This window comes from Manis javanica, chromosome 5 (assembly GCF_040802235.1).
Source record: "Manis javanica isolate MJ-LG chromosome 5, MJ_LKY, whole genome shotgun sequence".
Classification (NCBI taxonomy): domain Eukaryota; kingdom Metazoa; phylum Chordata; class Mammalia; order Pholidota; family Manidae; genus Manis; species Manis javanica.
The window spans coordinates 25,119,594-25,146,670 of NC_133160.1; the positions used below are offsets into that span (position 1 = coordinate 25,119,594).

General features: G+C 48.1%; 1 protein-coding gene and 1 long non-coding RNA gene across 9 annotated transcripts in view; one reads left to right on the forward strand and one right to left on the reverse strand.

Moving 5' to 3' along the window:
* BCL2L1 (BCL2 like 1) overlaps positions 1-23,599 on the forward strand; it is a 44,812-nt gene extending 21,213 nt beyond the window's left edge. For all 5 annotated transcript variants that reach the window (XM_017653700.3, XM_037004665.2, XM_037004666.2 and 2 more), the window contains exon 3: positions 21,983-23,599. In XM_017653700.3, coding sequence (XP_017509189.2) covers positions 21,983-22,120 — 138 coding nt within the window. In that variant the 3' untranslated portion in view covers positions 22,121-23,599. The remainder of the gene's footprint in view (positions 1-21,982) is intronic.
* Positions 1-26,736, reverse strand: part of LOC108393095 (uncharacterized) — a 32,542-nt gene extending 5,806 nt beyond the window's left edge. For 3 of the 4 annotated variants that reach the window (XR_012131391.1, XR_012131390.1, XR_012131389.1), the window contains exon 1: positions 74-2,035. This is a non-coding gene — a long non-coding RNA (uncharacterized lncRNA). Of the gene's footprint in view, positions 1-73; positions 2,036-24,877 lie in introns of those variants that run through there. The other variant, XR_012131392.1, reaches the window with a different exon arrangement.
* Between the last annotated feature and the right edge of the window lie 341 nt (positions 26,737-27,077).

Consider the following 27,077-nt stretch of genomic DNA (forward strand, 5'->3'; position numbering starts at 1 on the left):
CCTATTCAAGTGGGAAGAGGACAGACTTTGGATGCTGACACTGTACTGTGTGATCTTTGGCAGGTGACTTTACCTCTCAGAGCCTCAGTATTCTTTGTAAAATGTGGGTTCTACTGGATGCCACTTCACGGAACTGTTGAGGGGGTTACCAAGATGCTCTGTTGATAATGGAAACTGCCGAGTAGATCCCCCGGCATTTGCTATTGCCATTTCTTCTTTGGCAGAGGAGATAGCCTGGTTAAAGGCTGCAAGTGGGACAGGAGAGGGCACAGTTACTGCTCATGCCTTCTCTCTCTGAGACAGTTCTCCCCACCGCCTCCCTGCTTCTGCCCTTGCCCCCCTCTCTCTGTTATCTGCAAAGCAATCAGTGGTCCTTCTAAAATGGGAGTCGCATCCTGTCATTCTTCAGTTCAGAACCCTCCAATGGCTCTTCATTCATGAGAATAAAAGCCAGAGTGTGTACAGTGCAGGGACAGATGGAGGACAGTCCTCTAGAAATAAATGCCCTAGGCTGTTCCTTCTCAGAAGCAGCCCTACTCCAGCTCCTGTGTCCCTGTGGGTGTGTGTGCATGGAGACCCAAGTGGACAACACAGTGGTGATGCTATACATTCAGAACATGTCATAATAGGGAGGACTTGACCGCTGCCTTGGAGCTACCAAAGGTCATTAGGGCTGTGAAAGCAGAGGGCACTCAGGCAGGCCTTCCTCCCCTCTGAGTCTGAGTCATTTCCTGAGGGATATTGGTCATTCATTCATTTGTTCACTAACAAATGTTTATCTAGGGCCTGCCATGTATAGACACTGAGCTATAACTTGGGCATATGGTGTAAGCAAACCAAAGTCCCTGTTTTCCCTATACCAGCAAGGGCAGGAGCAACAGGCCAGTAAGAAGCTGAGCGAATGGTGATGGTGGTTTGCTTGAGGGGGGAGGTGTGGCAAAAGTGGAGAGCAGTGGTCAGAGCTTTGATACAGTTTGAAGACAGGGCCAACTGGATTTGCTGGTGCTTGGGTAATGGGTATGAGAGAGAGTGGAATCCAGGTTTTTGGCCTGAGCAACTGGAAGGAGCTTGCTGCTGTTTAATGAGAAGGGAAAGATGTCATGGCCAGTAAGTGGTTTCCTGCAATGGCTGTGGAGTCACACTGCCTGCGTTCAAGTAGTTTGTTTGCTGTTTGACTTTGGGCAAGTGTTCATTTTGTCAGGCTTCAGTTTCCTCGAATGTAAGCCTCCTATTTAGGCCATAGGCAGTTGGGTGCTGTGGAAACTAAATGGGGGTAATTTGTGTGATGGGCTTAGGACAGTGCCTGGCATATAGTAAGGCCTCAGTAAGAGTCATTCTTATTGTGGAAGGCAGGGAATTCCATGACCAAGCAGACATCAGTTCCCACCCCACCTCCACCACCCCCTCAAGGAGCCCACCCTCCAGGAGGCAGCTCAGACACCATCTGTCCAGCAGAGAAAAGCCACTGGGAGACAGCTCTCTGGGGGCATTAGATAGATGAGCCCCTCCCAAGAAACCCAATCTCATTCTCAGCAGGTGCTAATCCCAGCAGCCTCCCTTGGTATCTAAACCCAGCCCACCCAGTTCCTTCCCTACCCCCATCCTGAGTCCCAGATCCTCTTCCCCTTCTCACTAACTCCAAGCTGCCACCAACATACTTCCTTACCAGATGGAGGGGCTCTGACGGGGGAGGCTACCACCCATCTGACTGATCCCAGTCCCACACGTGTATCAGGTCACCAAGGGCTTCAGGTACCACCTGTCTAGAACTGCCTCCCCCACAGGTGCCCTGTGCCTGGGCGTGGTGCTTGATCCAGGCAGATCCAGGCTGGAGCCAGCTGGAGCCAGGGACTCCCACTGTGCCCCAGCTGCTGCCTGTCCTCCCACCCCTCCCACCCTCAGGCTGAGAAATAGGCTTAACCCTTTGGACACCACACATGTAGCCAGAGTTAGTGGTTGCAGTTCTGGCTCCAAGTATTACACTGTATGATAGATAGAAATCGATCAAATATGACAGAGAATATGTAATGCATATGTAAAGTTTCAAGAATAGGAAAATGACCGCCCGTAAACTCATCACCCAGTTTAAGAAATCAAACATTTATCAATACCTTAGAGGCCCCTGTGTGCCCCTCTCCTCTCCAGTCACAACCATTCTACTGAGATTTGTGTTTATCACTCCCTTGCTTTAAAAAAGAAAAAAATTACTACATATATATGGAGAGTCATCTTATGCATGCTTTTAAACTTCATTTAAATATACTATGTGTATTCATCTGCAATTCACTTTTTTCATTCAATATTTTGAGATCCATCAATATGTGTATAGCTGTAGTTCATTTTTTTTTTTAGCTGTAGTTCATTTTTATATTGCTTTGTATGATTATGTCTCAAGTTATGTATCCTTTCTACTATCAGTGATTATTTGGGTTGTTCCCTTATTTTTGCTATTTCAAACGATGTGGTTTTGAGCATTCTGTGCATATCTTCTGGACATGCATGTTTTTCAGGACAGTGGTTCTGAGGTTTTAACTGCCCATAAGAATCACCTGGAGGACTTGTTAAGCCGCAGATGGCTGGGCTGCACCCCTGTAGTGTTTGATTCTGTATGTTTGGGGTGGGGCCCTAAGAATTTGCATTTCTAACAAATTCCTGGGTGGTATTGCTGCTGCAGGTCTCAAAGACCTGCGTCACACTTTGAGAATCATTATTATAGAGTAGATACTCAGGAGTAGAATCGCCTGATGGAAGGTAATGCCTGATTGTTTTCCATGTGCTTGTGAGAACTTACACTGCCAGCAGCAGCTTGCTTCTCCGTGGCTTTACTTCTTTGTTAATACCTAATATGGTCAGACTTTAAATTTTTTATAGAGCTAGTAGTGGATATGAGATGGCATCTTGTGGTTTTAATTTGCATTTCTCAGATTACAAGTGGGGCTGAGAATCTTTCCTCACATCTATTCATGTTTCCTTTTTTGTAGAATACCTGTTCAAGTCTTTGCTCTGTTTTCTTTTGATTTGGCTCTTCCTTGTGGATTTCTTTAGGAATTCTTTATATATTCTGAATGCAACTCTTGGCCACACGTGTTACAAATACAGACTCTCAGTTTGTAGTATGTCTTTTCACTTTTTATATATATCTTAGATGACTAGAATTTCTTAATTTCAGTGTAGTTGAGTCTTTTCTTCTTTTGTCTTTTGTTGAAGAAGTCCTTGAACCTGTGATACTAAAGACATTTGTCTGTACTGTTTTCTAAAAGTTTTGAAGTTTTGCCTTTCACATTGAAGTCCTTTATAGATCTGGAATGGACTCATGTCACCTTAGTATTTTTGTTTGCAGAATACCTTTATTTCAGCAGGTTTTAAACATCTACAAATCTGAATTATTTATAACTTGAGTTATACCTACAGTTTATTATATACACTGCATTAATATTTCATATTGAACAAAGGTGCCCTCATTTGGAATGACTTTTGATCACATTATAAACCCTTCCAAGAATTTTGTTGGATTTTTCCAGTTTTAGATGTGATAATGGTATTGTGGTTGTGATTTTTTTTTCTTTATAATTCTTTATTTTTTAGAAACATATACTGAATATGTCTGGAATTTGCTTCATAATAATACTGGGTTGAGGGAGAGTGGTTAGGGAAGAGATGAGATCAGATTGGTACTAAGTTGATAATTGTTGAAGCTAAGTGATGGTTCATTTTATCATTCTGTCTCCTTTTGTACATGTTTAAATATTCTCGTAATAGTTTAAAGTATCCTAGGACTATTTACAGGGTTCTGTAAGAAGTAGAGCAGCATTTGTTCTTAGATCTTATTAGCCATTTGTGTTTCTTTCAGAGCCACTTGGGTCTCCATCTACTTCCAGGAGTCCCCAGTTTAAGTGTTTTTAGCAGGCAGGCAGATTAATTGTTAAGGAAAACAGGAGGAGGAATGGTAGGAGGTAAAGGGAAAGAAAAGTGTGAGAAAGGGGGTTCTCAGGCTTAGTTCTAGCCCTCCTCTCAGAGCCTGACTGCCCCCACCCCTTCCAGGACTAGGTTCCTTCCCTTCCTTTTTTTCTTCCAAGGCTCTTGGGTAATTTTAATTTTAACCAGAACCTCCTTTCCCTATTATTCTGCCCAGACAGACTTAACCTGGAGGTTAGAGGAGCTTCTTCATGGATCCTGGTCCCCTCCCAGTATAAGAACACCCAGGGACAAAGGGCCAGAGATGGTGGCAACCCTACTATAGTTATCATGCCATAGTTGTGTTGTTTTGGTGTCACAGGATGCAAATACTAGAGCTGTCATTTTTCTCTGATGGTATAATAACTAGCCAAAGACTCTGTGTCTGGGGAGTCACAACTTCTCATGAGAGAATCTCTCATGCTTCACCTTTAAATTTATTTATTTTCTTAGAATAGGCAATACACTCGTGATTCAAAATTCAAAAGGAATGGATGTCACCCACCCACCCCTATCTCCTAGCCACCCAGCTTCCTTCTTGGGAGAATACTCTGTAGACACAGCAAACACATGTATGTTTCCCCCGAGTTTTACACAAGTGATTGTGTGCTGTACATACTGTTTTTGGTACCTTGATTTTCTCACTCAACAGTGTCTCTTAGAGATATTCCTTATCAGTCCATCAAGAGCTTTCTCATTATTTTAATAGCTGCCTAGTGTTCCATACGTGGTACTGTCCTCTACTTAACCAGTTCCCAGTGGCAGACACTTTTTTTACAGTCTTTTGCAATTTTAGTAGCCATAGTCAGTGAACAGCCCTATATATTTGGCTCATGTGTGAATGCAGGGTATCTATGGGGGATTAAATCCCTAGAAGTGGAATTACAGCAAAGGTTATGTGCACTTGTGATTTTGATGGATGTCTGCCAATCTGGGCCTGTAGCAGCGTTGCCAGTTTACAGGAGCATCTTTTCTCTGTGTCCCACTTCCACCAGGACAGGATTCAGCATTTATTGAGTGCCTTCCAGTGCCAGACCCTGGATACAAAGATTACACTTTCATGTATCAAGTGAAATTATTACTGTGTGCCCAGTGCAGGCATAATATCTGGTAATATATAGCCACCCAACAAGGAAGGTTTATAGATGAGAAAACTAAAGCTCAGAAAGATTAAAGAGTGTACAATGGTCACTGACCCAAGCTAGTACATGGCAGAGCTGGGATTTAAACCCAGGTTTAAATACTCTAATCCCTGTGCTCTTAAAGAACATCCTTTGTCTCTCAAGAATAACATATGGTTTTAGAGTCTAATAAAGGTGAAGAATTTGGCACAGAAAGAGTATCTGGCCAAAAGAACACCGGAAGTTGTGGTGTCCCCAAGGGCAACCCACATAAGTCTGATCTGAGGCCTATGGTCTGTACTGAGTTGCCTCCCTGCCTTCCCTGGAAAGAGTTCCAAATCTGATTAGGATTTGGTCAAAACTTTCTCATTCACAGTTGCTGTAGACAGCCAAAAGTCACTGATTTTTGGTGTGCATCGATTAGCCATGAGAGGGGCCCATAGACATAACCCATCTGCGATTAATATACTAATGACAGTATAGTTGCTGCCATTTATTGAATACCCACCACGTGCAAGATGCTGTAAACTGTATTGTTTTTTTAACCCTCACAATAATCTTGTTTGGAAAACATATTGTCCCCATTGTTCAGATTAGAACACCAAGAATAAAGCAAATTAAATAATAGTCCCAAGGTCAAATACTAATAAGGGCAGAATCCAAATCCAATATGTTAGATTTGGAAGCCCTCACTCACTCGGTCTCATGTCCATGGGTTCCCTTAGCCTCTTACACTTGCTCTATTCTTTGGTGTGTCCTCTCCAGAGGGTGTCTGGCTTCTCCACCTCACACTGACTGCTTTAGAGGAGAGGGCTTATAGCTTCTATTTACCCCATACCCCCCCACCACTACTCTCAGTGCACAGATAGCCAAATTGGGTGGGCCTCCAGGTGATGTTCAAGGATTGACAGTGATCATTGGCAATAGCCCCCATGATACTGTCTCAGAAAGGACCCATCTCCCAATCATATGACAAGTGCTCTTGAACACCTGTCATGTGCTCAGTTGTTCTAACGGGAGAGAAATATAAAGTTTAGGCCTTGCTCTCAACAACTTAGATGAGGAGACTACAAGCACTAAAGTAAATGGAAAAGACTACAAAGGTTAGAGGAGTGCAGAGGACAGAGCAGCGTAACATACTTATAATAGTAGCATTTACTGAGCACTATGAGATAGGTCTTAGGCCTGTTTTATAAACGTGAACCCTAAGGCTCCGAGTTTAAGTCATGAGCCCAAGATTGCACAGCAAATAAGTGTCAAGGACTCCGAACCCTTCCACAGCCTCTCAGGGGAAAACACTGTAGGCTCTGTGCTGGGTGGCCTGGAGGCTCCAGGATCTACATGGGCCATATATAGACAAGAAGGGAGAGGCTGAGGTGTTACAGGACAAAAAGCTGAGAGGTGGAGCTGTAATATCCCTGCAATATTACAGTTTGTGCCTTAAGCTCTCCTTTCAAATGGGGGGAAACCCAGGCTTGGGCCACAAAGTAGTAGCACAGGATTGTTAACTAAAATTTGTCAAGAGCTTCTTCGTGTCCATACATGATCTGATTGAGTCTCTGACCATGGTAGGAGGTAGAAGAGGTCTTCCTCCTACCATGGAGGGAACTGAGGTCTTCTGACTTTAAATCCCAAATCCTTTACACCATCCATGCTGCCTTCACATTCCTATATTGGAAGAACACAGGCTCTGCAATCAGACACACACCTGGGTTTGAACCCCACCTCTTCCATTTTGTGTCTCTAAGATCTTAAGATTTGAAAATTGGGGAGTTACTAGATAAAGAACAGGCCCTTTGGGAGGCAAGTATATGTTAAAGGGGTGAACAGCACAGTGAGGCATAATAATCCCAAAGTTCCTGTAGTGCTTTTTTTTCAATATACTTTCAACTCTTTGGTTTACATACTTAGAAAGTGCCCAAGAGGTGAAATGACTTGCCCAAGATCACGGTGAGTTAATAAACAGCAATGCTGCGATTAGTACTGGGTCTCTTGTCTCCTAGGAAAACTTACTTTTTCCTAACATAACACTGCACCCCCGAGGGGGCACAGGTGGAAAGCCTAGGGAAAGTATCATAGCATTTTGGAACTGGAGAGAGTTAGAGATCATCTGGTCCATCCTCCACACTTGACAGATGAGAAAAGTGAGGTCCATGGTGCTTAATAGACATGTCCGTAGTCAGATGGAGCTACCACAGAGCAGGAGTAAACCCATGTGTCCTGAGCTCAAGGTCTCAGGTCTTTTCACATTACCATGCAAAACTTCCAAATTGCCTTTTTCTGTGCAAATCCAAAGCCTCACTCCAAATGCCAGCAGTTTACAACGAGAAGAACATCTCTTTGGTTTGGGGCTTTTTTTTCCAAATAGAATCTTGTGCTGTCTGTCTGTCCTGTCTCTCTCTCTCTCTCTCTCTCTCTCTCAATTCTTAGTAAGTATAATATACTAGAAGAGAAAAAAAAAAGCTTCAGTGAAAGACCTTGGTAAAAAAAAAAAAAGATGAAAATTTGATAGTCTATGGAATCTAGGGAGATCTTCAAAGCCAGGAAATAATTTAGAAACCAGTCCCCTTGCCTATCCCAGCCAGCTCACCACTTGTTCTGCCCTACTCACAATGGCCTTCAGAAGGCCCAGGCTTCCCTTGGCACCTGCATCTGGTGAACACCAACGGAAATCCCTGGTATTTTTCTTTACATGCAACCAACCATGGAGATGTAGGTCAGGCATTGCTGCCCTGGCAGTTTGCAACAGCTCTAGTTTTACCCCTTGCACCTGCAACTATGTTTGCTAGGCCCCTTGGGAATGGGAAAAAAGATGTTCCCTTCCAAACAGGGATTGAATCCAAAAAGGGCCTATGTGGGCGGAGTTGGCTGGGACTTGGGAGGGTGCTGGAAGAGACCATCTGGAATGTGGGGACTAGGAGGGTGGCTCTGTCTCTTAACCCCCTTAGTATTGGATGCCTGCTGTAACTAGTAGCACAGTTGGTGGTGCCTCTGTTTAGCTCAGGTTAGAGTCATCATCACTGACAGAGGAGACCTAGAAGGAGACCCTCCTCCCCACTGGGCTTAATTGGGCCCCTGGGCGTGCACCTGAACCCCCACGCCTGTCTGTGTTTACGGTATTGAAGCTGCCACCCTTTGGGACCTAGCATGTTTTCATTTCTGCTCTCAGCTGTCTGGTCTCCATGGGCCTCACCTACAGGTTTGTGCATGCCCATCCGCGGCATTGCAGCCCCATGAGGTTCCTCCAGCCTGGCTCACTCCTCTTTGGCCTTTGTTCTGTTGAGTAGAGCTGCCAGTTCTGTGCCTGGCCCGAGGGAGAGCTGTCCTAGCCCCTCAGACATGCTTTTTTGGTCAGCCTCGCTGCACCCTTCCCAAGATTCAGTCTGTCTACATTCTGGGGAACAGGGCTGTGGTTCCAAAGCACCAAGGGGGCACCTGTGTGGCCACTCTGGCCTGGCCTCCAATTGGCTGGCTGGTTCTGTCCTGAGCTTTCCCCTGTCATGGGCCTCATGTATATCCTTTGTAAAGGTGTGGAACCAAGATTGGAACATGTACCTTTGATCTCTAAGGTAATTCATAAGTAATATGCAAATAGACATTCTTTAATTTTAATAGTTACTTTTTATGCTGATTCCGTCTGACAAGGTGATACTGGTTTTCTTTGTATAGTAGTTATAAGTTGCCTATTCTTTTTTTTTTTTAGCATTTAGCAAATATTTACTGTCTGCTCTATGCCAAGTACCATTCCAGCTACTAAAGACATCTGCCTTCCTAGAGTTTACATTCTAAAAACACAGAGGGTGATTATGGGGGTGGAGGGTGGCTAGGCAGCTTTTGGTATGTGTTTTTGTTTGTTTTCTTAATAAAGAGTGACTGGGAAAGGCTTCTCTGAGGAGGAGGCATGTGAACAGAGATCTGCATGAAGTGAGGGAGTGAACCATGGGTAGTAATCTGTGGTAAGAACATTCCAGACAAAGGGAACAAGGGCAGAAGCTCCAAGGTGAGAAAGGTGTGCTTGGCATGTTTGAGTAGGAGATGAGTATGGCTGGAACAGAGTGAGCAGAGGAAGAAGTGGTAGAAGGTAAATGTTTGTGTGCCATGGTGAGACATTCTGGCTCTTCCTCTGGGTGGAAAGGGGAGGCAGTAGGGTGTCTGGACCAGACAAAGTCAAGCTGCTTTTAGAAGGATCCTTCTGGCTGCTGTGTCGTGAGGGACCATAGTGGAAAGTGAGAAGCTGGGAGACCAGTAAGAAGGTTGTCACAATATAGGCAGGAAATGATGTTGGTGGAGGTGGTGAGAAGTGGTGTGATTATGGATAAATTTTGAATATAGATTCAAGGGAATTTGCTGGCAGATCAGAGCTAGAGAGGACTTGGTTCCAGTCTTCAGCACCTGGAAGGATGAAGCTACTGCCATTTACTTAAAAGAGAACAGATGCAGAAAAAAACAGATTTTGGGGGAGAAATCGAGAATCTCCAATACATTTATTTAAATTTTTTAAATGTGAGTCAATTAGTAGAAAAATGTTAATAACAATGATGCATGGATAAGGCTACAATAGTGATGACTGAAATTGTGAATGGAGTGGACCAGATATGTTTGTGCTTCCTTCTGGCTCTAAAATTCTGCTTTGGGAAGTTCTTGCAAACATCCTGGCCTCCTGGCATTGCCTCATTTGCTCACTCACTCACTCATTCACTCACTCACTGAGCCCCTTCTGCCTAGTAGTCCCAGGACACAGCACAGCTCTGATGCCCCTTCCCTCCTAACATAAAGCAAGCTGCCTCTATCTCCACCCCTTCCCCGGCCTGGCTACTCCTTGGCCCTGCATGCACCTGGTGGGCAGATGTGTCTGCTGAAAGTGGGCAGCCACAGCCTAGGCAGACGCTGCGCTCCCTTGGTCTCTGTCCAGCCCCACCTTCCTCCTCTTTGCCATCTACCCTTTGGGGCTTGGAGAGCAAATAACTTGGCCTCCATGAAAGCAGAAATGATTTGTCTCTTCATCCCATAGGGTTCCCATAGTTATCAAGCTGGAAAATAATCCTCAAAGGCCTTTTCCCTTGCCTTTTTTTTTTTTTTTTTTTTTTTAGGAGAGCAAGGCAGAGGCTTTTATTTAGAGAGAAAGCAAGAGGACAGAGCTCCTGGTTCAGACCAGGAGAGGACAAGAGAGCCCTACTCCCTTGCCTTTTTTAGACGAGAAACAGAAGGCCAGAGAGGCAGGCAGCTGCCCCGTCCACATCCAATCCATCAGCAGATCTTTTCAGCTCTACTTTTCAAAATAAATTCTGAATTTGACTGCTTCTCACCAGCTTCCCTGGCACCATCCTGGCTAAGCCACCAGGGTATTTCTCCTAGAAGACTAAATCAGCCCCTCACTAGGCCTTTTGCTTCCACCATTGCCCCTGGAGGTCTCCACCCAGCAGCCAGAGGAACCCTGTTAAAACCAGTCTAATCTTGTCCCTCCCCTGTTCAGAACCCTGCAGTGTTCCCATGTCACTCAAAGGACAAGCCCAAGTTCTTAAAAGGCCCTGTTCAATCTGGCCTTTGGCTGTTTCTAGACCCTGCCGCTACCATTTTCCCCTCATTCACGAGGCCTCAGCCACACTAGTGTCTTTCCTGTTCCTGTAGCACCCCATATATATTCCTGCCTCAGGACCTTTGTACTTGCTGTTCCCTCTGCCTTTGCTCAGTTCCTTGCAATGCCTGTTTCCTCACTTCATTCCAGCCTCTGACCAAACGTCACCTCAAGAAGCTTTCCCTGACCACAGGTTCTGATCTTGCCGTCTTCTATGTTTCTCTCTAATCCCTTTCTCTCATTTATTTTCCTTTTTAGCATCATCCTACACATTTGTTTCCTGTCTCTTTCCACTAAATTGTAAACTTATGCAGGTAGGAATTTTCATCTGATTGAGTTAACTGCTTTATCCCCAGTACTTAGCATAGTGCCTGGCCCTGAGTGGGCACTGAATAAAAACTTATGAAATGAATGAATATCCAGAGCTAAGAAGGGTAGCTTGTCTGGTCCTTCCTGTAACCCCGACAGGTCAGCTCACAAAGGCATCATGGTCTGTCTTAGAAAACTCAGCTAACAGCTCCACCAAAGCTATTTGGCATCACTTTTGTTTCCAAGATAGTGACCAGATAGAGGGAAGGACTATCCTTGCTAGAATTGGTCTTGTAGGGGCTGGGGTTGGGGTGGGGAGAAGCACAGAGCAGCCATCAGCATACCTCACCTTTCCCACCCCCGAGGCACCCAGGGAACCAGGAGGCATGCCTCTTCCCTGTCCTCAAAGAGTCACCTCTGACTTCTGGGGCCCAGGAGTAGCGGATCCTCAGATAATGGGGGGGGGTGGGGGGGTGAAAGGCAGAAGGAAGGAAGAGCTCAGTGACATCCTCTACATGGATCCTTTTGCACCAGCACATTCGATGTGCTCTGGAGTCAGACCCTCACTCAGGGACCAGTGAGCTCAGGCTGTCTCAGCAACTCTGAGTCTTAGTTTCCTCACTGGTAAAATGGGGACAGCACCTACTTGCAAGATTTTGAGAATTCAAGCAGCGTCTCTAGTTTTTGTTTGTAGCTACAAATAATGCAACACATCATGAGACACACAAATGGGGCCACTCATTTTTAGCTATTGAAAAAAATAACAACTAACATTTATTACGCTATTAAAAAAAAAATAACAGCTAACTTTCTCCTACCCCCAACCAAGCTCCTACAAGGCAGATCCAATATTGAACATTATTGGACCATTTTGCCTTCTGCTAAGCCTGTGATATAAGTAAGGTATTCTTACTCTATAGTCACCGGGCATGGAGCAGTAAAGGGTCTTATCCCAGGTCCTACTAGTAGGCAGTCACAGAGCTGGGGTCAGAACCCACACTGTCAGACTCCAGGGGTCAGGAGGCCTTGCACGGGAGTACCTTCACTTCCTCTGGGTCTCAGTTTCCCATCTGTTCAGGGAGGGGGTTGAACCAAACATCTCTGAACCACAGATCATGACACATGGTTTCTGTGTGGTCCACATGGCACATCAATTGGGACAGTGGTTGTTTCTGGGGCCTCCTGGTGGTGATGGTGGGGGTGGTCTTCTGCAGTATATTGGTGCTTTAGGTGTTGACTGTGAACAGCAAACCTCCAGGTGGGCCTCCTCACCAGCTCCGGCATCTTCAGGTACAAACGGTCCTCCAGCTCTCCTGGTACCGTTTCAGGCAGCTTGCTGTTCTGCACCTTGATGGGTGGACTGGGATAGAGATACAACAGGGAGAAGACTAGAAGGAACTGGAATGTAGGAAATGCAACCCTGAAGGAGCCTTCAGCTCTGAGTCTTTGGTTACAGGGGGGCTGTGTATGAGCGCTCACATGTACAGTGGGGGGAAGGGTGTTGCAGGGATTTGCTCCCATCCCCAAACCCTCCGGAGTGCCTTCTGCTGTGGAATTTCAAACATTTCCGATCAGATAAAGGTGGCTGAAAATACCCGGGACTTGTTTGGACTAGTTGGAGGTAGTGCTGGGGTGAGGAGGTTGAGGCCACAAGGGCAGAACCCGGCAAGGTCTGGCCCCTCTGATATCACAAAGGTGCCTGTTGGAGTCCTGCAGGTTTGAGGGCAAGGCTCTCAGCAGGCTTTGAGGTGAAGGGGGATCAGACCCTTTTGTGGCAACAAGTCCTATTCCAGAATGTCACCTCTTAGCCTTCCACACTAATGTCGGATCTTTTGGATAGTCCCAAGAGAGACCCTGGGTAGTTGGTCACCCACCTAGGAGTGACTTTCAGCCTCCTCATTCTGCAGCACTAGTAGCAACTCTTTGAGATGATCCCCTTCATTTGGCAGATGGGGAAAGTCCCAGACTTCCCCAGGATCCCAGACAGAAATGGACTCACCCCAAGTGAGCCAGTATAGAGCTGGGACACGAAACCCACATCTGACTCACAGCCCAGTGCTCTTTTTCACAGCGTGCAGCACTGATCATCTGGGTGGGAACAGCTTTGGGTGGAAAGGAGGAGGCTATAGCTGCTTTGGACCATGGAGTACTTAGAGGCATAGACCCCAGAAGGAAGCAGAGTTTTAGGGAGGGATTGGCCCCAGAGACCAAGCCTCTGTTCCTTGTAGGTTGCTATCCCAGTCCCTCTTGCCTGTTGTCAACACAGTGCAAAAAATGTATTCAGAATCTTCTTGTAGCTTCCGATCCTCCTTCCTGAGCCTGGGAGAACTTCATGATTGGGGATTCCTGGGCACCCTGCCCAGTTGCCTAGTGTCTTGGGGCCTCTTCCTAATTTTACCAGGCAGTGAAGATGGGGATGAAGAGAGAGGGAACTGGCCTTTCTTTCCATCTCACTCTCCACCAGTCAGCCGTACTGGTTAGCACCTTCTAGGCCCAGCACTGAGCTAGGCCTGGGGAACAGAGCTCATGACCAAAAATGAGTAGCTCAACAAACTGGGAAGAGAGCTGAAGGAGACTTGGAGGCAGAGAGCAGGAGGCCTTCTTGAAGGAGTAGCCTGTAGGTTAAGACCTGAGAGAGATGTAGGAGAATGTTTGGCAGAGGGACCAACACGGGCAAAGGTCCTGAGACTAAACAGAACATGGTATGTGAAGAATGGAGCAGCCTGGCCCTAGACAAAGCTGAGGAATCCTGCAGCGTCTTGCAGATCAGACAGAAGGCTCTTAAGACTCCAGCCAAGCCTTGTACTAATAGTAAGAGCAGTAATAATAGCTAACATTTTCTCAGAGTCTATGGGCCTGCCATGCACAGTTAAGAGCTTTACATGTATCACTATTGAATCTTCATAGTGTTCTTGTGAAATAAGTACATTTTTAATCCCCACTTTATAGATGGTCCAAAGCTAAACATCTTAGTCTAGTTGCGAGACTATTGGGCCCCTGCCTACTCTCTGCTCCGGCAGTCCAGCTTGCTGGGAAAATGGAAGTTACTTTTTCACCAGCTTTGGCCTCATCCAGATAGTGCTGCCATTTTACAAATGAGGAAATTGATACTTGGAGAGGAGCAGTACCTGGTCCAGGGCCCAGAGCAAGCCTAGCAAAACCTCCTCTGCCAGCCTGTGTTGCCTCCGTGGGCAGCCCCTGGGACAGAGTTGGAGGAGAGCAGCAGAGAGGACCAGAACCAAGGCCAGCCAGCGGGGGGAGGTAGAGGAAAAGAGGCAAATGTTTTCCAACAGAGCTGTCCAAAGACGAAATGCTCCACCCAGGAGGGAGGTGACCCCTTATCACAAGTGTGTAAGCAGAGAGTGCCCTAGAGGGGACTGAATTTCCATGCACATGGACTGTCTGCAGTGAAACAGACCCACTGTGTGAACTGGGCACTCCACCCCTCTGAACCCCATCTGAGAAATGAGAATGAGTATGTCGTAAGACCTTTTGCTCCTTAGTCCCTCTCACCCTGGACACTGGGAGCAGAATGAAAAGCTGTGACCATCTACTTGTGAAAGAATAGGAAGTCACCAAGGATGAGATGATAGAGGAGTGAGGATGAGGGGAGGCCTCAGAATTCCAGGGAATGAATGTACGTGAGCATGTTGCAGTCCCCTAGGAGCCATTAAGTGCTTGGGCTCTGCAACCAAACTGCCTGATTCAAATCCCAGCTCTGCTATTTATAAACTGTACGACCTTGAAGAGGGTCAGTTGACCTCCCTGTGCCCCTTTCCTCATCTGTACTGTGGAGAGTGGTAATGGCACTTACTGGGTGGGGTTATTGTGAGGATTAAGTGAATTCATATAGCCAACGAAGTTCTCAGCCCCATGCCTAGTATATGGTAAAGATCAGCTATCACTCCCATGGAAGGAGGTTGTGAGCTCTTAGATGAGCATCTGTGCCCCCAATAAATACTTTTCTGAATTTTGCCTCTGTGCCTCCAAGACTAGCTCCCTGATTCTGAGCCGAGGTGGGGAGCCCACGCTCGCACTGCTGGTTCCGATAGCTTTCTCAATTCCCCTGTGGAGGTGTTATCTCCTCCCAGCACAACCACTTCCTCTTCTGAGAAATGAGCACATCTGTCAGGCTTAGCTTCTTAGAACTAGTGGTGGGGGTGTGGTAGGGGAGGAGAGGCTGGCAGCTGACAGGGGCAAAGTTGGAGAAAACATGAAGTTTGCTCTGAGGATGCCTCCAAATAGCCCCTAAAGCCTAGATGGCTTGAGCTTCCCATTGATACTCTCTTCAGCCAGTAACACCAGGGTCACCTAGCTTTACCAAGGGCTTTTATTCCCTGATTTCACCACCCACTGCTTTGTGAGGTCAAAGCCAAGAAACTGAGGCTTAGAAGTAGAGAGGCTTGCTTGGCACCCACATCTGAGCTGGCTAGACTGAAGTGTCAGCCCCAGCAGTCTGGCCACCCATCTCTTTGCCCCTGTCCCACTGAACTGCCTCTCTTGGGTTGCCTACATCCAGGTCCATGTTTCCCCTCAACCCGGGCAGGGGAGAGAGAAGCTGTGTTCCTCTCACATTACTGAGGCCAACAGCTCCCCCAGGAAAGCCAAGGGAAGTGGATTCTAACCACAAACCTCACTTCTTCCGAGTCTCCGCCTGCAGCTCCCTGCCCAGAGAGTGATAAGCCTCTCCATTTGCCCCACCCCCCTCCTTGACATCTCCCAGGGATCTCCTAACAGCTTTGTTTGTTAGCAAGCATTTATCATCCTCAGGGAAACTGAGGCCAGGAGCAGAAAGTGAATGTGCAAGTGGCTCATGGCCTGCCCATGCAGAACTGTGGCAAGGCTAGAGCAAGGTACAGTCCTGATGGTCCTGGCACTTTCCCTGGGCTGCTGGGAGCCCCTTCCTCTTCTCCACCTACCTCTTTCCCGAAATAACCAAGCAGGAAGGAAGTGGTGGGCCTGGGCCCTTCAAAGTCACCCTAGAGGAAGGAAGGGCCTGTCTGGCACAGGCGCTTGTTCTCCACTGAAGCCAGGAAGGAAGGGTTTCACTTTCCCTCCTGGTCTTCGTCACATCCTTTTCCTGTGGCACCCAGTTCCACTCAGCTGGCTGGGGGCCAGAGCTCATTCATTCAGCTGGTGGCCTCAGGCCACCTTCTCGCTCCAAGAAGGACACAGAAGATGCCCTGGCCAAGAATATGGGGTTCATTGCCACACATGCTGGGGCTTGAAACTGGCTTCCCCACTTATACTTTGGGCAGGTCTTTCAGTTTCTCTGAGTCTTAGTTTACTGGGCTTCGAATGGGGACCACCTTCAGCAGCAGGAGTGCATGCCCCTGGCCCACAGGACCCTGAGAAGTAGTGTCCTTTTGAAAGTGAGCCAGGTGCTGTATTGGGGTGAGGAGCGGAGGCACTGGAGCCAGTTGTTGGTGCGGGCAACACAGCCAGGTCACCAGCTCACTGTATGACCTTGGGCAAGTGACAGATCGCCTGTGACCTCAGGTCAGCAGCTGCATTATGGTTAACAATAGGACCTGCTGCCCGACAGAACGTGGACACGGCTCAGTGAACTAATCCATGAAAAGGGCTGAGAAGAGTACCTTTCAGGGTAAGTGTTCAGGAAACATGAGCTGCTGGTGCCACCACTGCAGAGGTTACCTCCTCTGTGGGCAGGGAGAGCAGGGCCTGAGATGGCAGGGTTGGACCTCAAAATGGACCTCAAATGGACCTCAAAATGAGCAAGAGGCCATAACTCAGATCCTAGCCCTGCCACTTCCTAAATAGAGACCGTGGGTGAACAAACTCCAAAGCCTCCGTTTTCACATCTGTAGAACAGGATTATTGGTAAACATTATGAGGATTAAATGAAAGTAGTCATTCATTTGTTCATCTAAAATAAATTCATTTAGAATGGCACCTGCTGTGTTCCAGGTATAGCACCAGGTTCTGGAGATACAAAGAATAATCACTCAAGTGAATATGACTGTGCATGTCATCAGGAAATATGTCCTAGTATGGGTGAAGTGCTTTAGTTCAGTGCCTGGCACAGGTAAAACATTCAGATGTGTAATAAAGGTCAGCTTCTATAACACAGGTATTATTTTATTGTTATTTAACAAGTGAGGGCACTGTGGGCCAGAGAGATGGAGTAACCTACTCAAAGTCACATCGCTCGGAGGAAGTGTGGAAACGTGGGAGGCAGAGAAGAAAAGGATGGGAATTAGAGGACTGGTCAGCTTCATTCAGGGACTGCATTTCACCCCTGGCAGGATGGTTGTCCCCTGGCACCTGGGCTGGTGCCCTGAGGCATTCTTGGCCCAGGTTTTTTCTTCTCCTTCTCCAGGATTGCAGGTGGCTGCAGAGTGACCCACACTGTTCAGTTGGCTACCTCTGGGCAGAGATCTAGCTGAAGTCAGTCTGGCCTGAAATGAGGATGGGCCTCTCATTTCAGACATGGGTCAGACCTCATCCCTGTCTGAGCTCCCAGACAGATAGGGGAGACTGACACATAGACAGAGGGCCTCAATTAGGGATGCCCTGACTCCCCTTCCTGCCTCGGCCTTTGCACTTGTTGCTTCTGCTGGAACGTGCTCTTTCTTACCTAAGATTTTTAATCCTCCTTTGACTACCACCACCTTGTCATTCAGGTCTCAGCTCAGTCCTTACTTCCCAGAGGAAACTCCTCTGACCACTCTACCTACATCAGTCCCCCAGGTATTCTCTGTCCTCTCCCCATAACTTTTTTTTTTTTGGTGTCATTAATATACAGTTACATGAGCAACATTATGGTTACTAGACTCCCCCCTTCACCAAGTCCCCACCACATACCCCATTACAGTCACTGTCCATCAGCGTAGTAAGATGCTGTAGAGTCACTACTTGTCTTCTCTGTGTTATTCTGCCTTCGCTGTGCTACCCCACATTATGTGTGCTAATCGTTATACCCCTTTTCCCCCCTTATCCCCATAACTTTTTATCTTCAAAACCCCATCATTTCTGAAGTTGTCTTGTTTCTTATTAATCTGTCTGATCTCCCATTAGGAGAAAAAAGTGTTTCTCAACCTTTTTTCCTTTATCACCACCCCCATAGGAGTCTTTCTTAGACATTTTTGTCCTAATTGCCCTCCCATGACATTTGAATACCACAGCTGTGCTGTGTTATCTCCTTACGTGCTGTGGCCCCGTGGAGAGCCACAGACCACTGTAATATCCAAGAATTGTTTGCTTTGCCCTATCAGAGGTGATCCCACTCATGCTGAGAATGCATGGATTAGAACACAAGCCTCATGAAAGCAGGGACCTGTTTGTCTTGTGCATTGCTGTGTCTCCAGCGCTGCTGTTGGAGCATGGTATGCACTCAGTAAATATTTGTGGTGTGAGTGAAAGTCCAAAAACCCTGCAAACACAGAGGAGGCGTTCATCACAAAGTTGAAAGAGGGACAAGTAGAGAAAGGCCTCTTGGAGGACAGGACTCCAAAATGGAATCTTATAAGCTGAGTAGCAGTTGGCTAACTGAGGAAAGGAGATTGGGGAGGTGACCAGTTAGAGGACACAGAGTTGGCAAAGGCAGAGGTATAAAGCACTCTGAACTCTGCAGTGGGGCCATTCCATGTGTCTGGCCAGGTCTATTAGAAGCAGGACCTTGAAAGTGGTCCCAGCCTTGGCTTCTCCTGGGGATACTGGTTCTTGTCTCAGTGCTTTGAAGGGCACTGAAGGCAAGTCAGGAGACCCCAATTCCTAGTCCAAACTCTTACCACAAACCGGCTGGGTGAAACTAGATGGGCAGGTGGATTGACCTTGCTGATTTGGGAGTCTGCCTGGCTAAGAGTCCATGATCTTCCCGTGGAGGTCATTAGCTATTGTCCTGAAAATCCCCACATGGATCCTTGTGGTAGTGGTCACAACTACCAAGAGAAACTTCTGCCACTTTAAGTGGGAGCTGAGGATGTGTCTCAGGCCCGAGTCTCCTGAAAGCCTCTGTAACATCAGAGCCCTCCCTGCAACCCACCACTACATCGCCTCTCCCTGCCTGCTGTGCCAGCTCTGCTAAAACCAGTGGCAGCCCCTGAGGAGCAGTGGGGACTTATCTCTGCTTTTTCAGACTGGGGCTGCTCTGCAACCTTGTTTATTTATCCAGAGCAGCCGCCCACTGAGAAAATGGCTGTGTTTGTTTCCAAGTGTGCCGTGTGAACCATGGGCTAAATATAAATATACCCACACCACTGCCTCCCCAGCACCCGCCCTGGAACAGCACACCCCATTTCCCTAGTGCTCTCTCTGCAAAAGCAATCCCCAGAATCTGCCACCTTCGGAAATCCTACTCCCCCTCCCCAAGAGAAGGAGCTCCTGAAATGGAGATGAAGGCTGTCCTGGCCAGGAATGCACAAGTGGGGGCTGGGCCCAGCAGAGCCTTGTTCTCTGTGGCACAGAAGTGAGAATGTTCCCTCCACCCTGGAATGGCTGTTCCTGGACAGTGAGTGCTTTGTGCCCTTGCAGGGATAGGGCCTGTTTACTCCAGCCCAGCCCAGAGCCGAAAATTCCCTGTGGCTGCCAGTCCTTGACTTCAGGAAAGTTCCCATCAAGAGAGCCAGGCCTCTCCCACTTTGGCTGCGACCCCAGTGTCCTTGGTTTCTTGTGGGACATTTGGCCTCTTGGGATAACCAAGGCCTTCTGGCCATGGCCTCATTTCTCTGATGCGCCCCACAGCCCAGGACTGTCCCCCACCACGGATCAATGTTTTTATGACTCTACCTGGCCTGTTTCACTTGGGACCAGAAAAATCAAAACCCCAATATGAATTTTCTTGCCTGCGAGCACCAATTTAGGTGGTCCGAATGAGCAGGGGGAGACAGGGAGGCAGATCCACACCAGCCATGCCTGGGCAGCGACAGAGCCAGATGGGAGGCCGGCTGCTGCAGCCACTGCCCTTCTCTCCCCAGACCCAGGGTCCCCTCATCCCCCACCCCAACATCCAGTGTTTCTGCACCACAGATAGGTCCCTCCCAGCGTCCCACATAAGGAAGGGTCCTGTTGTAGCAGCCCTCCCTCTGATAGCTGGCTGACTCCAGGCAAGGTCTTCCCTGTCCTAAACCTCAGTTGTCTCATCTGTGAAATGGGGCTCACATTTCTACATCTGAAGGTTCTGATGAAGGCGAAATGGGACAACAAGGCCTGGCACTTGGTAGACACACAGTACCTTCATTATGCTCATGTATTTATTGAGCACCAACTATGTGCCAGATACTATTCTGGTATTGGATATATAGAAACAAGACAGGATCTTTGACCTCATCAAACCACATCTAGTGCAGAAGACAAAAACAAAAACAAAGTGTAGAATCTGGTTATGAAAAATGCCAAGAAGAGAAATAAAGCATGATAAGGGAACAGGTAGAGAGAGATGAAGTTGGGTACTATTTTAAACAAGGTGGCCAGGGATAGGCCTCTCTAAGGAGATGAAACGAGCAGAGTCAGGAGTGATATGAGGGAGTGAGGCAGGTGATGATCTGGGGTTAGGCCCTTTGAGCTGTTGGAGGAACAGCAAGGAGGCCAGTGCAGCTGGGGTGGAGTGTGCAGTGGGGAGGGGCCAGGTCCCACTAGGCCTTGCTGCCCATGGTGACAAGTAGGGACTTTATTCCAGGTGTGATGGGAAGCCTTCGGAAGGGTGAGAGCTTTGAGTGACATGGTCTGAATGAGGGGCTTTCCTATCTGCTTCCTGTAGTTTCCTTTTCCCCTAGAGAGGTAAGCTTTCTGGTTAGGGCTCTGGCTTATGCTACCTCCCTAATGGCTTAATAAATGTTGAAGATTCTTTGAATCAAATTGGCAGATCAGTGCCCATGACACTGGCTTTCTAAGTGCCAGAGAAAGTTGTTGGAGGTCTTTAAGCACAGGAGTGCGATGATCTGATCTATGTTATTAAAAATCTCTGCATAGAGCATGGACTGAGGGAGTTATCAAGACCAGAAGTGGGGCCAGGCAGGTATCAGAGTGAGCAAACTGGCTGCGTGGGACCCCAGGCCACCTGGAGATGGCAGGTGCTGTCTAAGGGATCAGCCACCACTCAGCCACTTGGGCCCAGGAGGAAATATGGGTCCATGGTGTGAGCTCTTGGTAGAGAGGAAAACATGGTCTCTGGAACCAACCAGTGTTCCTCACTCCCTAAACACATAGCATACTCATTCTATGTACCTGCCACCAGGTTTGGCTTCTGGTTCTACCACTGACAAAGCTGTGTGACCTTACCAAGTCCCTCGGCCTTGAGATGCCCAGCTTCTTGGTCTGTAACTGGGGCAAGATAGCCCTGCACTGCAGTGTTGTTGTGGATTAAAGGACAAATGGGGTGCAAGGTAAAAGGGTGTTCCAGGCTTCCCCTCCCTGCCCCAGGCTGGCCCTACCCTGAGCGGGGTGATTTAACCCACAGCCTCTCCGTGTCATGTGCTTTCCTCCTGACTAGCTCTAGGGCAGAGGGCTGCCACTCTCCTCCTGGCCCCGAGTCATACCCCCTGGGGGGACAGGGCCAGGGCCTCTTAGACCCCATCCCAGTCCTGCATCACTGTTACCTCCTCTGTTCTTCCCTGCTCTGCCCACTCATCAGTCTGTCCTGGCCAGGGAGAAGGAGCTCCTGGCCCACAGTCCCCAAACCTGCTAAGCCCCTAATCACTCAGGAGTTTAGCTTTTTTCTCCTTCCCTAAGACTCAGCTCCAAGCTCCTTGTGGCTTCCAGACCATGCATGATTCGGCTCTCACTCACCCCTGCACCCCGTCTCCCCTGGCCCCTGCTGCCCTGCACTCTGCTCCAGTCACTTGGCCTCCTGTCACGCTGTTCCCTGCCCCTGCCCATCTCTTTCCCACCTTAGGTGCTAGTGTACCACTTCTTAGCTGTCTGACATTGAACAAAGCTCTTTCCCCACCTTGCAACTGCTTTCTCAGTCATTTCCAACAAGAAGGACTTAACCTTTTATCCCCCACCCATTCACACGACTGTCTGAGGACTAAGACCACACCTTCCCTTCTCTCTCTTCCTGCAGGACACTTTTGTGGAACTCTACGGGAACAATGCAGCAGCGGAGAGCCGGAAGGGCCAGGAGCGCTTCAACCGCTGGTTCCTGACGGGCATGACTGTGGCTGGTGTGGTTCTGCTGGGCTCACTCTTCAGTCGGAAATGACCAGACACTGACTACCGTCCCACCCACCCTCCCACCTCCGTCTTTCCCCCACCACATCCCTCTGTCCAGCCACCATTGCCACCAGGAGAACCACTACATGCAGCCCATGGCCACCTACCCATCACAAGGTTGGGCCTAGACCTGGTCCCCTGCAATTAGTTTTCTAGAATCTACCATGCTTATGTGAGAGCTGCCTTCCCTCACACTTCAGTTCTCCCAGCCTCAAAACCCTCAGAGTTTCCCCAAAATCTCCATGGAAGCTAGCAGGTATGGGGAGATTTTTGGCTGGGGGCTGGAGGTCCCTGCCTGATTGGTGGAACCCCCTTATCCCTTAGCCTCCCACGAATGCTTTCCTGCCAGGGAGCTGGAAAGTTTTCTGACCCTTTTCCCCAGAAGGAGAGACTTGCCTTTGTTTTGATGTTTGTGGCCTCAGAATTGATCATTTCCTATCCCCTGTAGGACTTGGGCTCCCCTTTTTTTCATCCCCAACCCCCAAGAGCCGCTTAGGGGCCACTTCTGACTCAGTAGAGATTCAGGCTGTTGGGCTAAAAAAACAAAGACCAGGACCCCCTCCCCACCTCTGGCCTGGCCAATGTCCCCCGGAGGCCTCTGACTAGATGCCAGCCCCATCCATCCAGGAGGGAGGGGGCTGCAGCTGCAGGAAGCACCCCATGCCAAACCTAGGGTGGCCCTTGCAGTTCAGCACCATCCCAAGTCCCTGCCCTTTGCCCTCTCCTGGCTCCCATGACCATGACTGAGGGACCAACTGGGCCCAAGACTGGTGCCCCAGAGCTATTGATGGCCTCAGCTGCCTCGCTTTCTGCAAGTTAGCCTGTGGTATCTTTACCTTGGGCTGTTGCCCATGGGGTCCACGGGTTGAGGCCTCGGCCCAGAGGTGAACGGGAGCTATGGGGGGCAGCTGTGGGAGCCCTAGGGTCTTCCCTACCTCAGGCAGGAGGGGCAGAAGGAGAGCCTGGTGTACCAAGCGGGGCTGGCTGGGGGCACCTAACAGATTTGTGCCCCACCCCCACTGAGCCTGGCAGCAGGGCTGCCAAGGTCAGAGTGGCCTGGCCAGGAGCCCTTCAGGCCTCCCTCTCCCAGCTCCACCCATGGCCTGTCTCACCCCTGGGGGTCCTGGCCTAGCCCCGGCCACCCCGGGCTCTCTGCTGTACATACTCGAAACTAGTTTTTATTCCTTGTGAAGATGATATACTATTTTTGTTAAGCGTGTCTGTATTTATGTGTGAGGAGCTGCTGGCTTGCTGTGCGTGTGCACGTGGAGAGCTGGTGCCCGGAGATTGAACAGCCTGATGCTCCCTCCCCTGCCCTGGTCCGGGGAAGCCAGCCAGGGGTCCTGGCTCCTGAGGGGCACCTGTCCCTCCCCCAACCCTCACCCCACACTGTTCCAGCTCTTTAAAATAGTCTGTGTGAAGGTAAAAGTGCAGTTCAGTAATAAACCTTGTTGACTAAGTGAACAAAGGGTCTGGGCTCCTGTGTGCTGTGGGACTGGGGAAAGAAGGGGCTGCTCAGCTGGCAGAGAGGATGCAGGAGAGTGGGTGCTGGGCTGGCTGTGCTGGCTCTGCTGCCCTCCGGGACGGCTTTGGGTAAGTCCCTTCCACCCTCTGGGCCTGAGTTTCTCCACCTGTACGTTGACGGGGTTTTTATTGAGCACCTGCTGTATGTGGGCATGGGCTGTGTGTGAACAGGACACAGTCCTTGCCCTCCAAAAACTGACATTCTGGTGGCAGGAACAGATAGCTGCTTGGCAAGTATTTACTAAGCCCTGCCCTACACAGGCACAGTCCTAGGCACTGAGGATTCTGCAGTAAACCAAGCCCTTCCTTATCAGATCTTCATTTTAGTGGAGGAGACAGACCAAGGGTGGCTCTGTCTGTCACAGGGCAAACCTGGAAACAGGACAGCCATGAAGAACAATGGCAGGACAGACAAGACCCAGCAGGGAAGGAGGTGAGGAGGGGTCAGACTAGAGATACACTGTAAAGGTAGGACCTACATACAAGATTTGCTGATGAATTAGAGATAGCCTTAGACAGAAAGCGAGGATGATTTGAGTTGTTGGAATAGTGGCGCCATTATAATTAGGAAACCGAAGCGTGCATCTTGAGGCCAGTGCAACCCAAAAAGCTCATGAGTGCTCCAACAGCCTTTAATACAGGAGAAGAGCTTGGGTGGGAGCCAGGAGTCGGTGAGGGGTCCCTGGAGAAGGTGACATCAGCCCAGGGCCTGAAGAGTATTTAAAAGTAACTGAAAGGAGCAGGGAGGAAGAAGAGTGATCCAAATGCACAGAATGAGAGGAGTTTTCTTCAGGCTAAAGGGGAGTTGGCATGTCTGGAGCTGAGAGGGGGCTCCTGGGCCAAGATGATACACTGAGAGGTAGAGTTAGGGGACTGAACTTGATCCTGAGGGCAGTCAGAGCCTAAGGAAGACTGTAAACCAGGAGGGGGATCACCGTGGAAGTAGGAAGACCAGTGAAGCCGCCAAGCCGTGTTTTGGTTAATGCTCTAGTTCCGCAGGTGGACAGGCCGGCTGTGTATCCTGGTCTTGCGGTCTTGTGACTTTCGACAAGTTACCTAATCTATGTCCCAACTTTCCCCTCTATAAATGGGTATGACTGCAGGAGCCAGATCATGCCATTTGGGTTAAGATCTAAAGAGATAACCCAACAGTTTGCGGGAGGCCTGGATGTTGCCCGAGGGGCGGGGAGTGAGGGCAGCAATGACCATCGGTCGGGCTCACCAGAAGATGGGAGGAGGTGCACCTCACCGAATCCCACGCAGCTGCAGCCGGAGGTCCGAGCGAGGTCTGGGAAAGCCAGCCAGGCCTCCAGGGGCGGACGCTCCCGCTGGGGGCAGGGCTAGGGGAGGACCTGGCCCGGGGGCTCCGCCCACCCGCTTTCAGGAGAAGGCTTGACTGTCCCCTGGTGGCTGGGGTTTGCGACCTGGAAGCCATGCCCACCCCTAAGCTGCTCTTCCGCGACACCCACGACCCTCCTGGCCAGTGTGCTCCGGTCCTCCATCCTCCACCCTGCCTATCAAGAGGACCTCAACTCTCCCAACCCTTCGGTACCGATTCAGAGCTTGCTACACCTTTGCCAGAGCTCAGGACCACCTCTCGCCTTCCTTAATTTAAGACCAAAGCCTCCAGCCCCTCCCCCCCCTGATATGTTCCTGTCCCCTGTCCCCCACCTACCCACTCAAGTCCTTCCCCAGATTATTGATATCCTTTTCACATACAGGCAAATACATAGATACAAATACATTTTGGTCCTCCCTCTTTTTTTTTTTTACACAATAACTTGTAGACACACTTTGCCTTGCATTTTTCACCTAAATAATATATCTTACAGACGTTTCCATATTTACACGTGAATCCCCATGTACTTATCACGCAGTTTCAACAGTTATCAACTCATGGGGGCTTCAGTCTTTTTCTAGCCGTGTTGTATTCCATAAATTTCTTAACCAGACCTCTAACTCAGTGATTACCAACCTTATACATCCCATGGTATATGCCTAAAATATTGGAATTGCACACTGAAGAAAAGCTGGAAGGGGTTTTGGATTATCTATGTGGGTCCTGGGGAAAAATTCATTCCACTTCTATATGTTGTTTTATGATGAGAGAAATGAAATACAATATATTTTATAGAGAAGATGTGAAGTTTTAACTTTGATTAAAACACCCAAATACATTATTTTAAAATTTATTTCTTAAGAAACTTGATCTTGTTCCTGTGAACATACCTTTTTATGAGCTTTTGTGATCAAAATGAGTCACACCACTCCTGATCAAGGCTTATTAATGATGATCTCTTCACATTCTTCGTAATCAGCATTGACAGGAGACTTTGAGGCCTCAAGTAGATGATAGAAAAATTTTAACTGTTCCAAAGCTTGCAATTGAAATTTTATTTAAAGGCCACACTAGTTCTTCCCTTTCTTGAACTGACAAATATAAGATTGTAATCAAGTAGACATCAAATCCAAATGAACTTTTTCATTTTAGGATATTTTAAAATAATGATGAGTTCCAGAACACAGGAAATGACATAAAGCTTTCAGCACCCACCCACCCCATCTCCCTTTTTTTGAGAAAATTATAACTCTTATTAACACTGGGAAGGCTGTATAGCACAAAGGAAGAGAGGAGAGAAGGAGAGAGGGGAGAGGAAGGACTTTGTGGTAAGACCATTTAAATTTCATGAGAATTCACAAGGCTCTTAAACATAGAATTATTCAAGCTAATTATTCATGTGTGAACCTACTGAAATGGGATGGTCTAAATAATTTAGGAGGGAATAATACTCCATATGTCCAGCATTCTAACATTAGTGAATGGATATTTATTAAAAATCAAAGAAGACATAAGTATATAGAGATCACATGTGCCAAAATTACAGGAAGTCATTTTTAGAATACTAAGGTACCAGGAATATCGACATAAAGTTTTAAAAAAGGTCCTCTGAAAATAAAATAAAAAGGAATATAAACATAATGTAGAGGTTAGCTATCAAGATGGTTTGTAAATTTGTTGCTAAGTGGGAAATGACCAGTCCTTACATGAAGAAGGCTTGGCTCAAATTGCACTAGTATGAAAAACAGCCACCCCCGCCCCAAGCAAAACAAAACAAAAAAAACTGTTCCTGCCCTATGGCATTTAAAAAATATTAATAAATAAAAATAACAATAAAACTCTTATTTGCAGTCCATTTATGTGGTGGAACATCCCTCTGCAGCTGGTTGGCCATCCCTTATAGGCACGTCAGTCTCATTTGGGCTTCATGCCAAGTTCCCTGAGTACCTGGAAAAGAAACTCATCCAGGGGCTCCATGGACGCTGTGGAGGGTCCTTTTGGAGGGGAAATTGGTCCTCCCTCGTGGGCAGCCACATGCTCTGTGGCTGGCCACACATTAGATGTCCAGGAGGCAAGAGCCCAG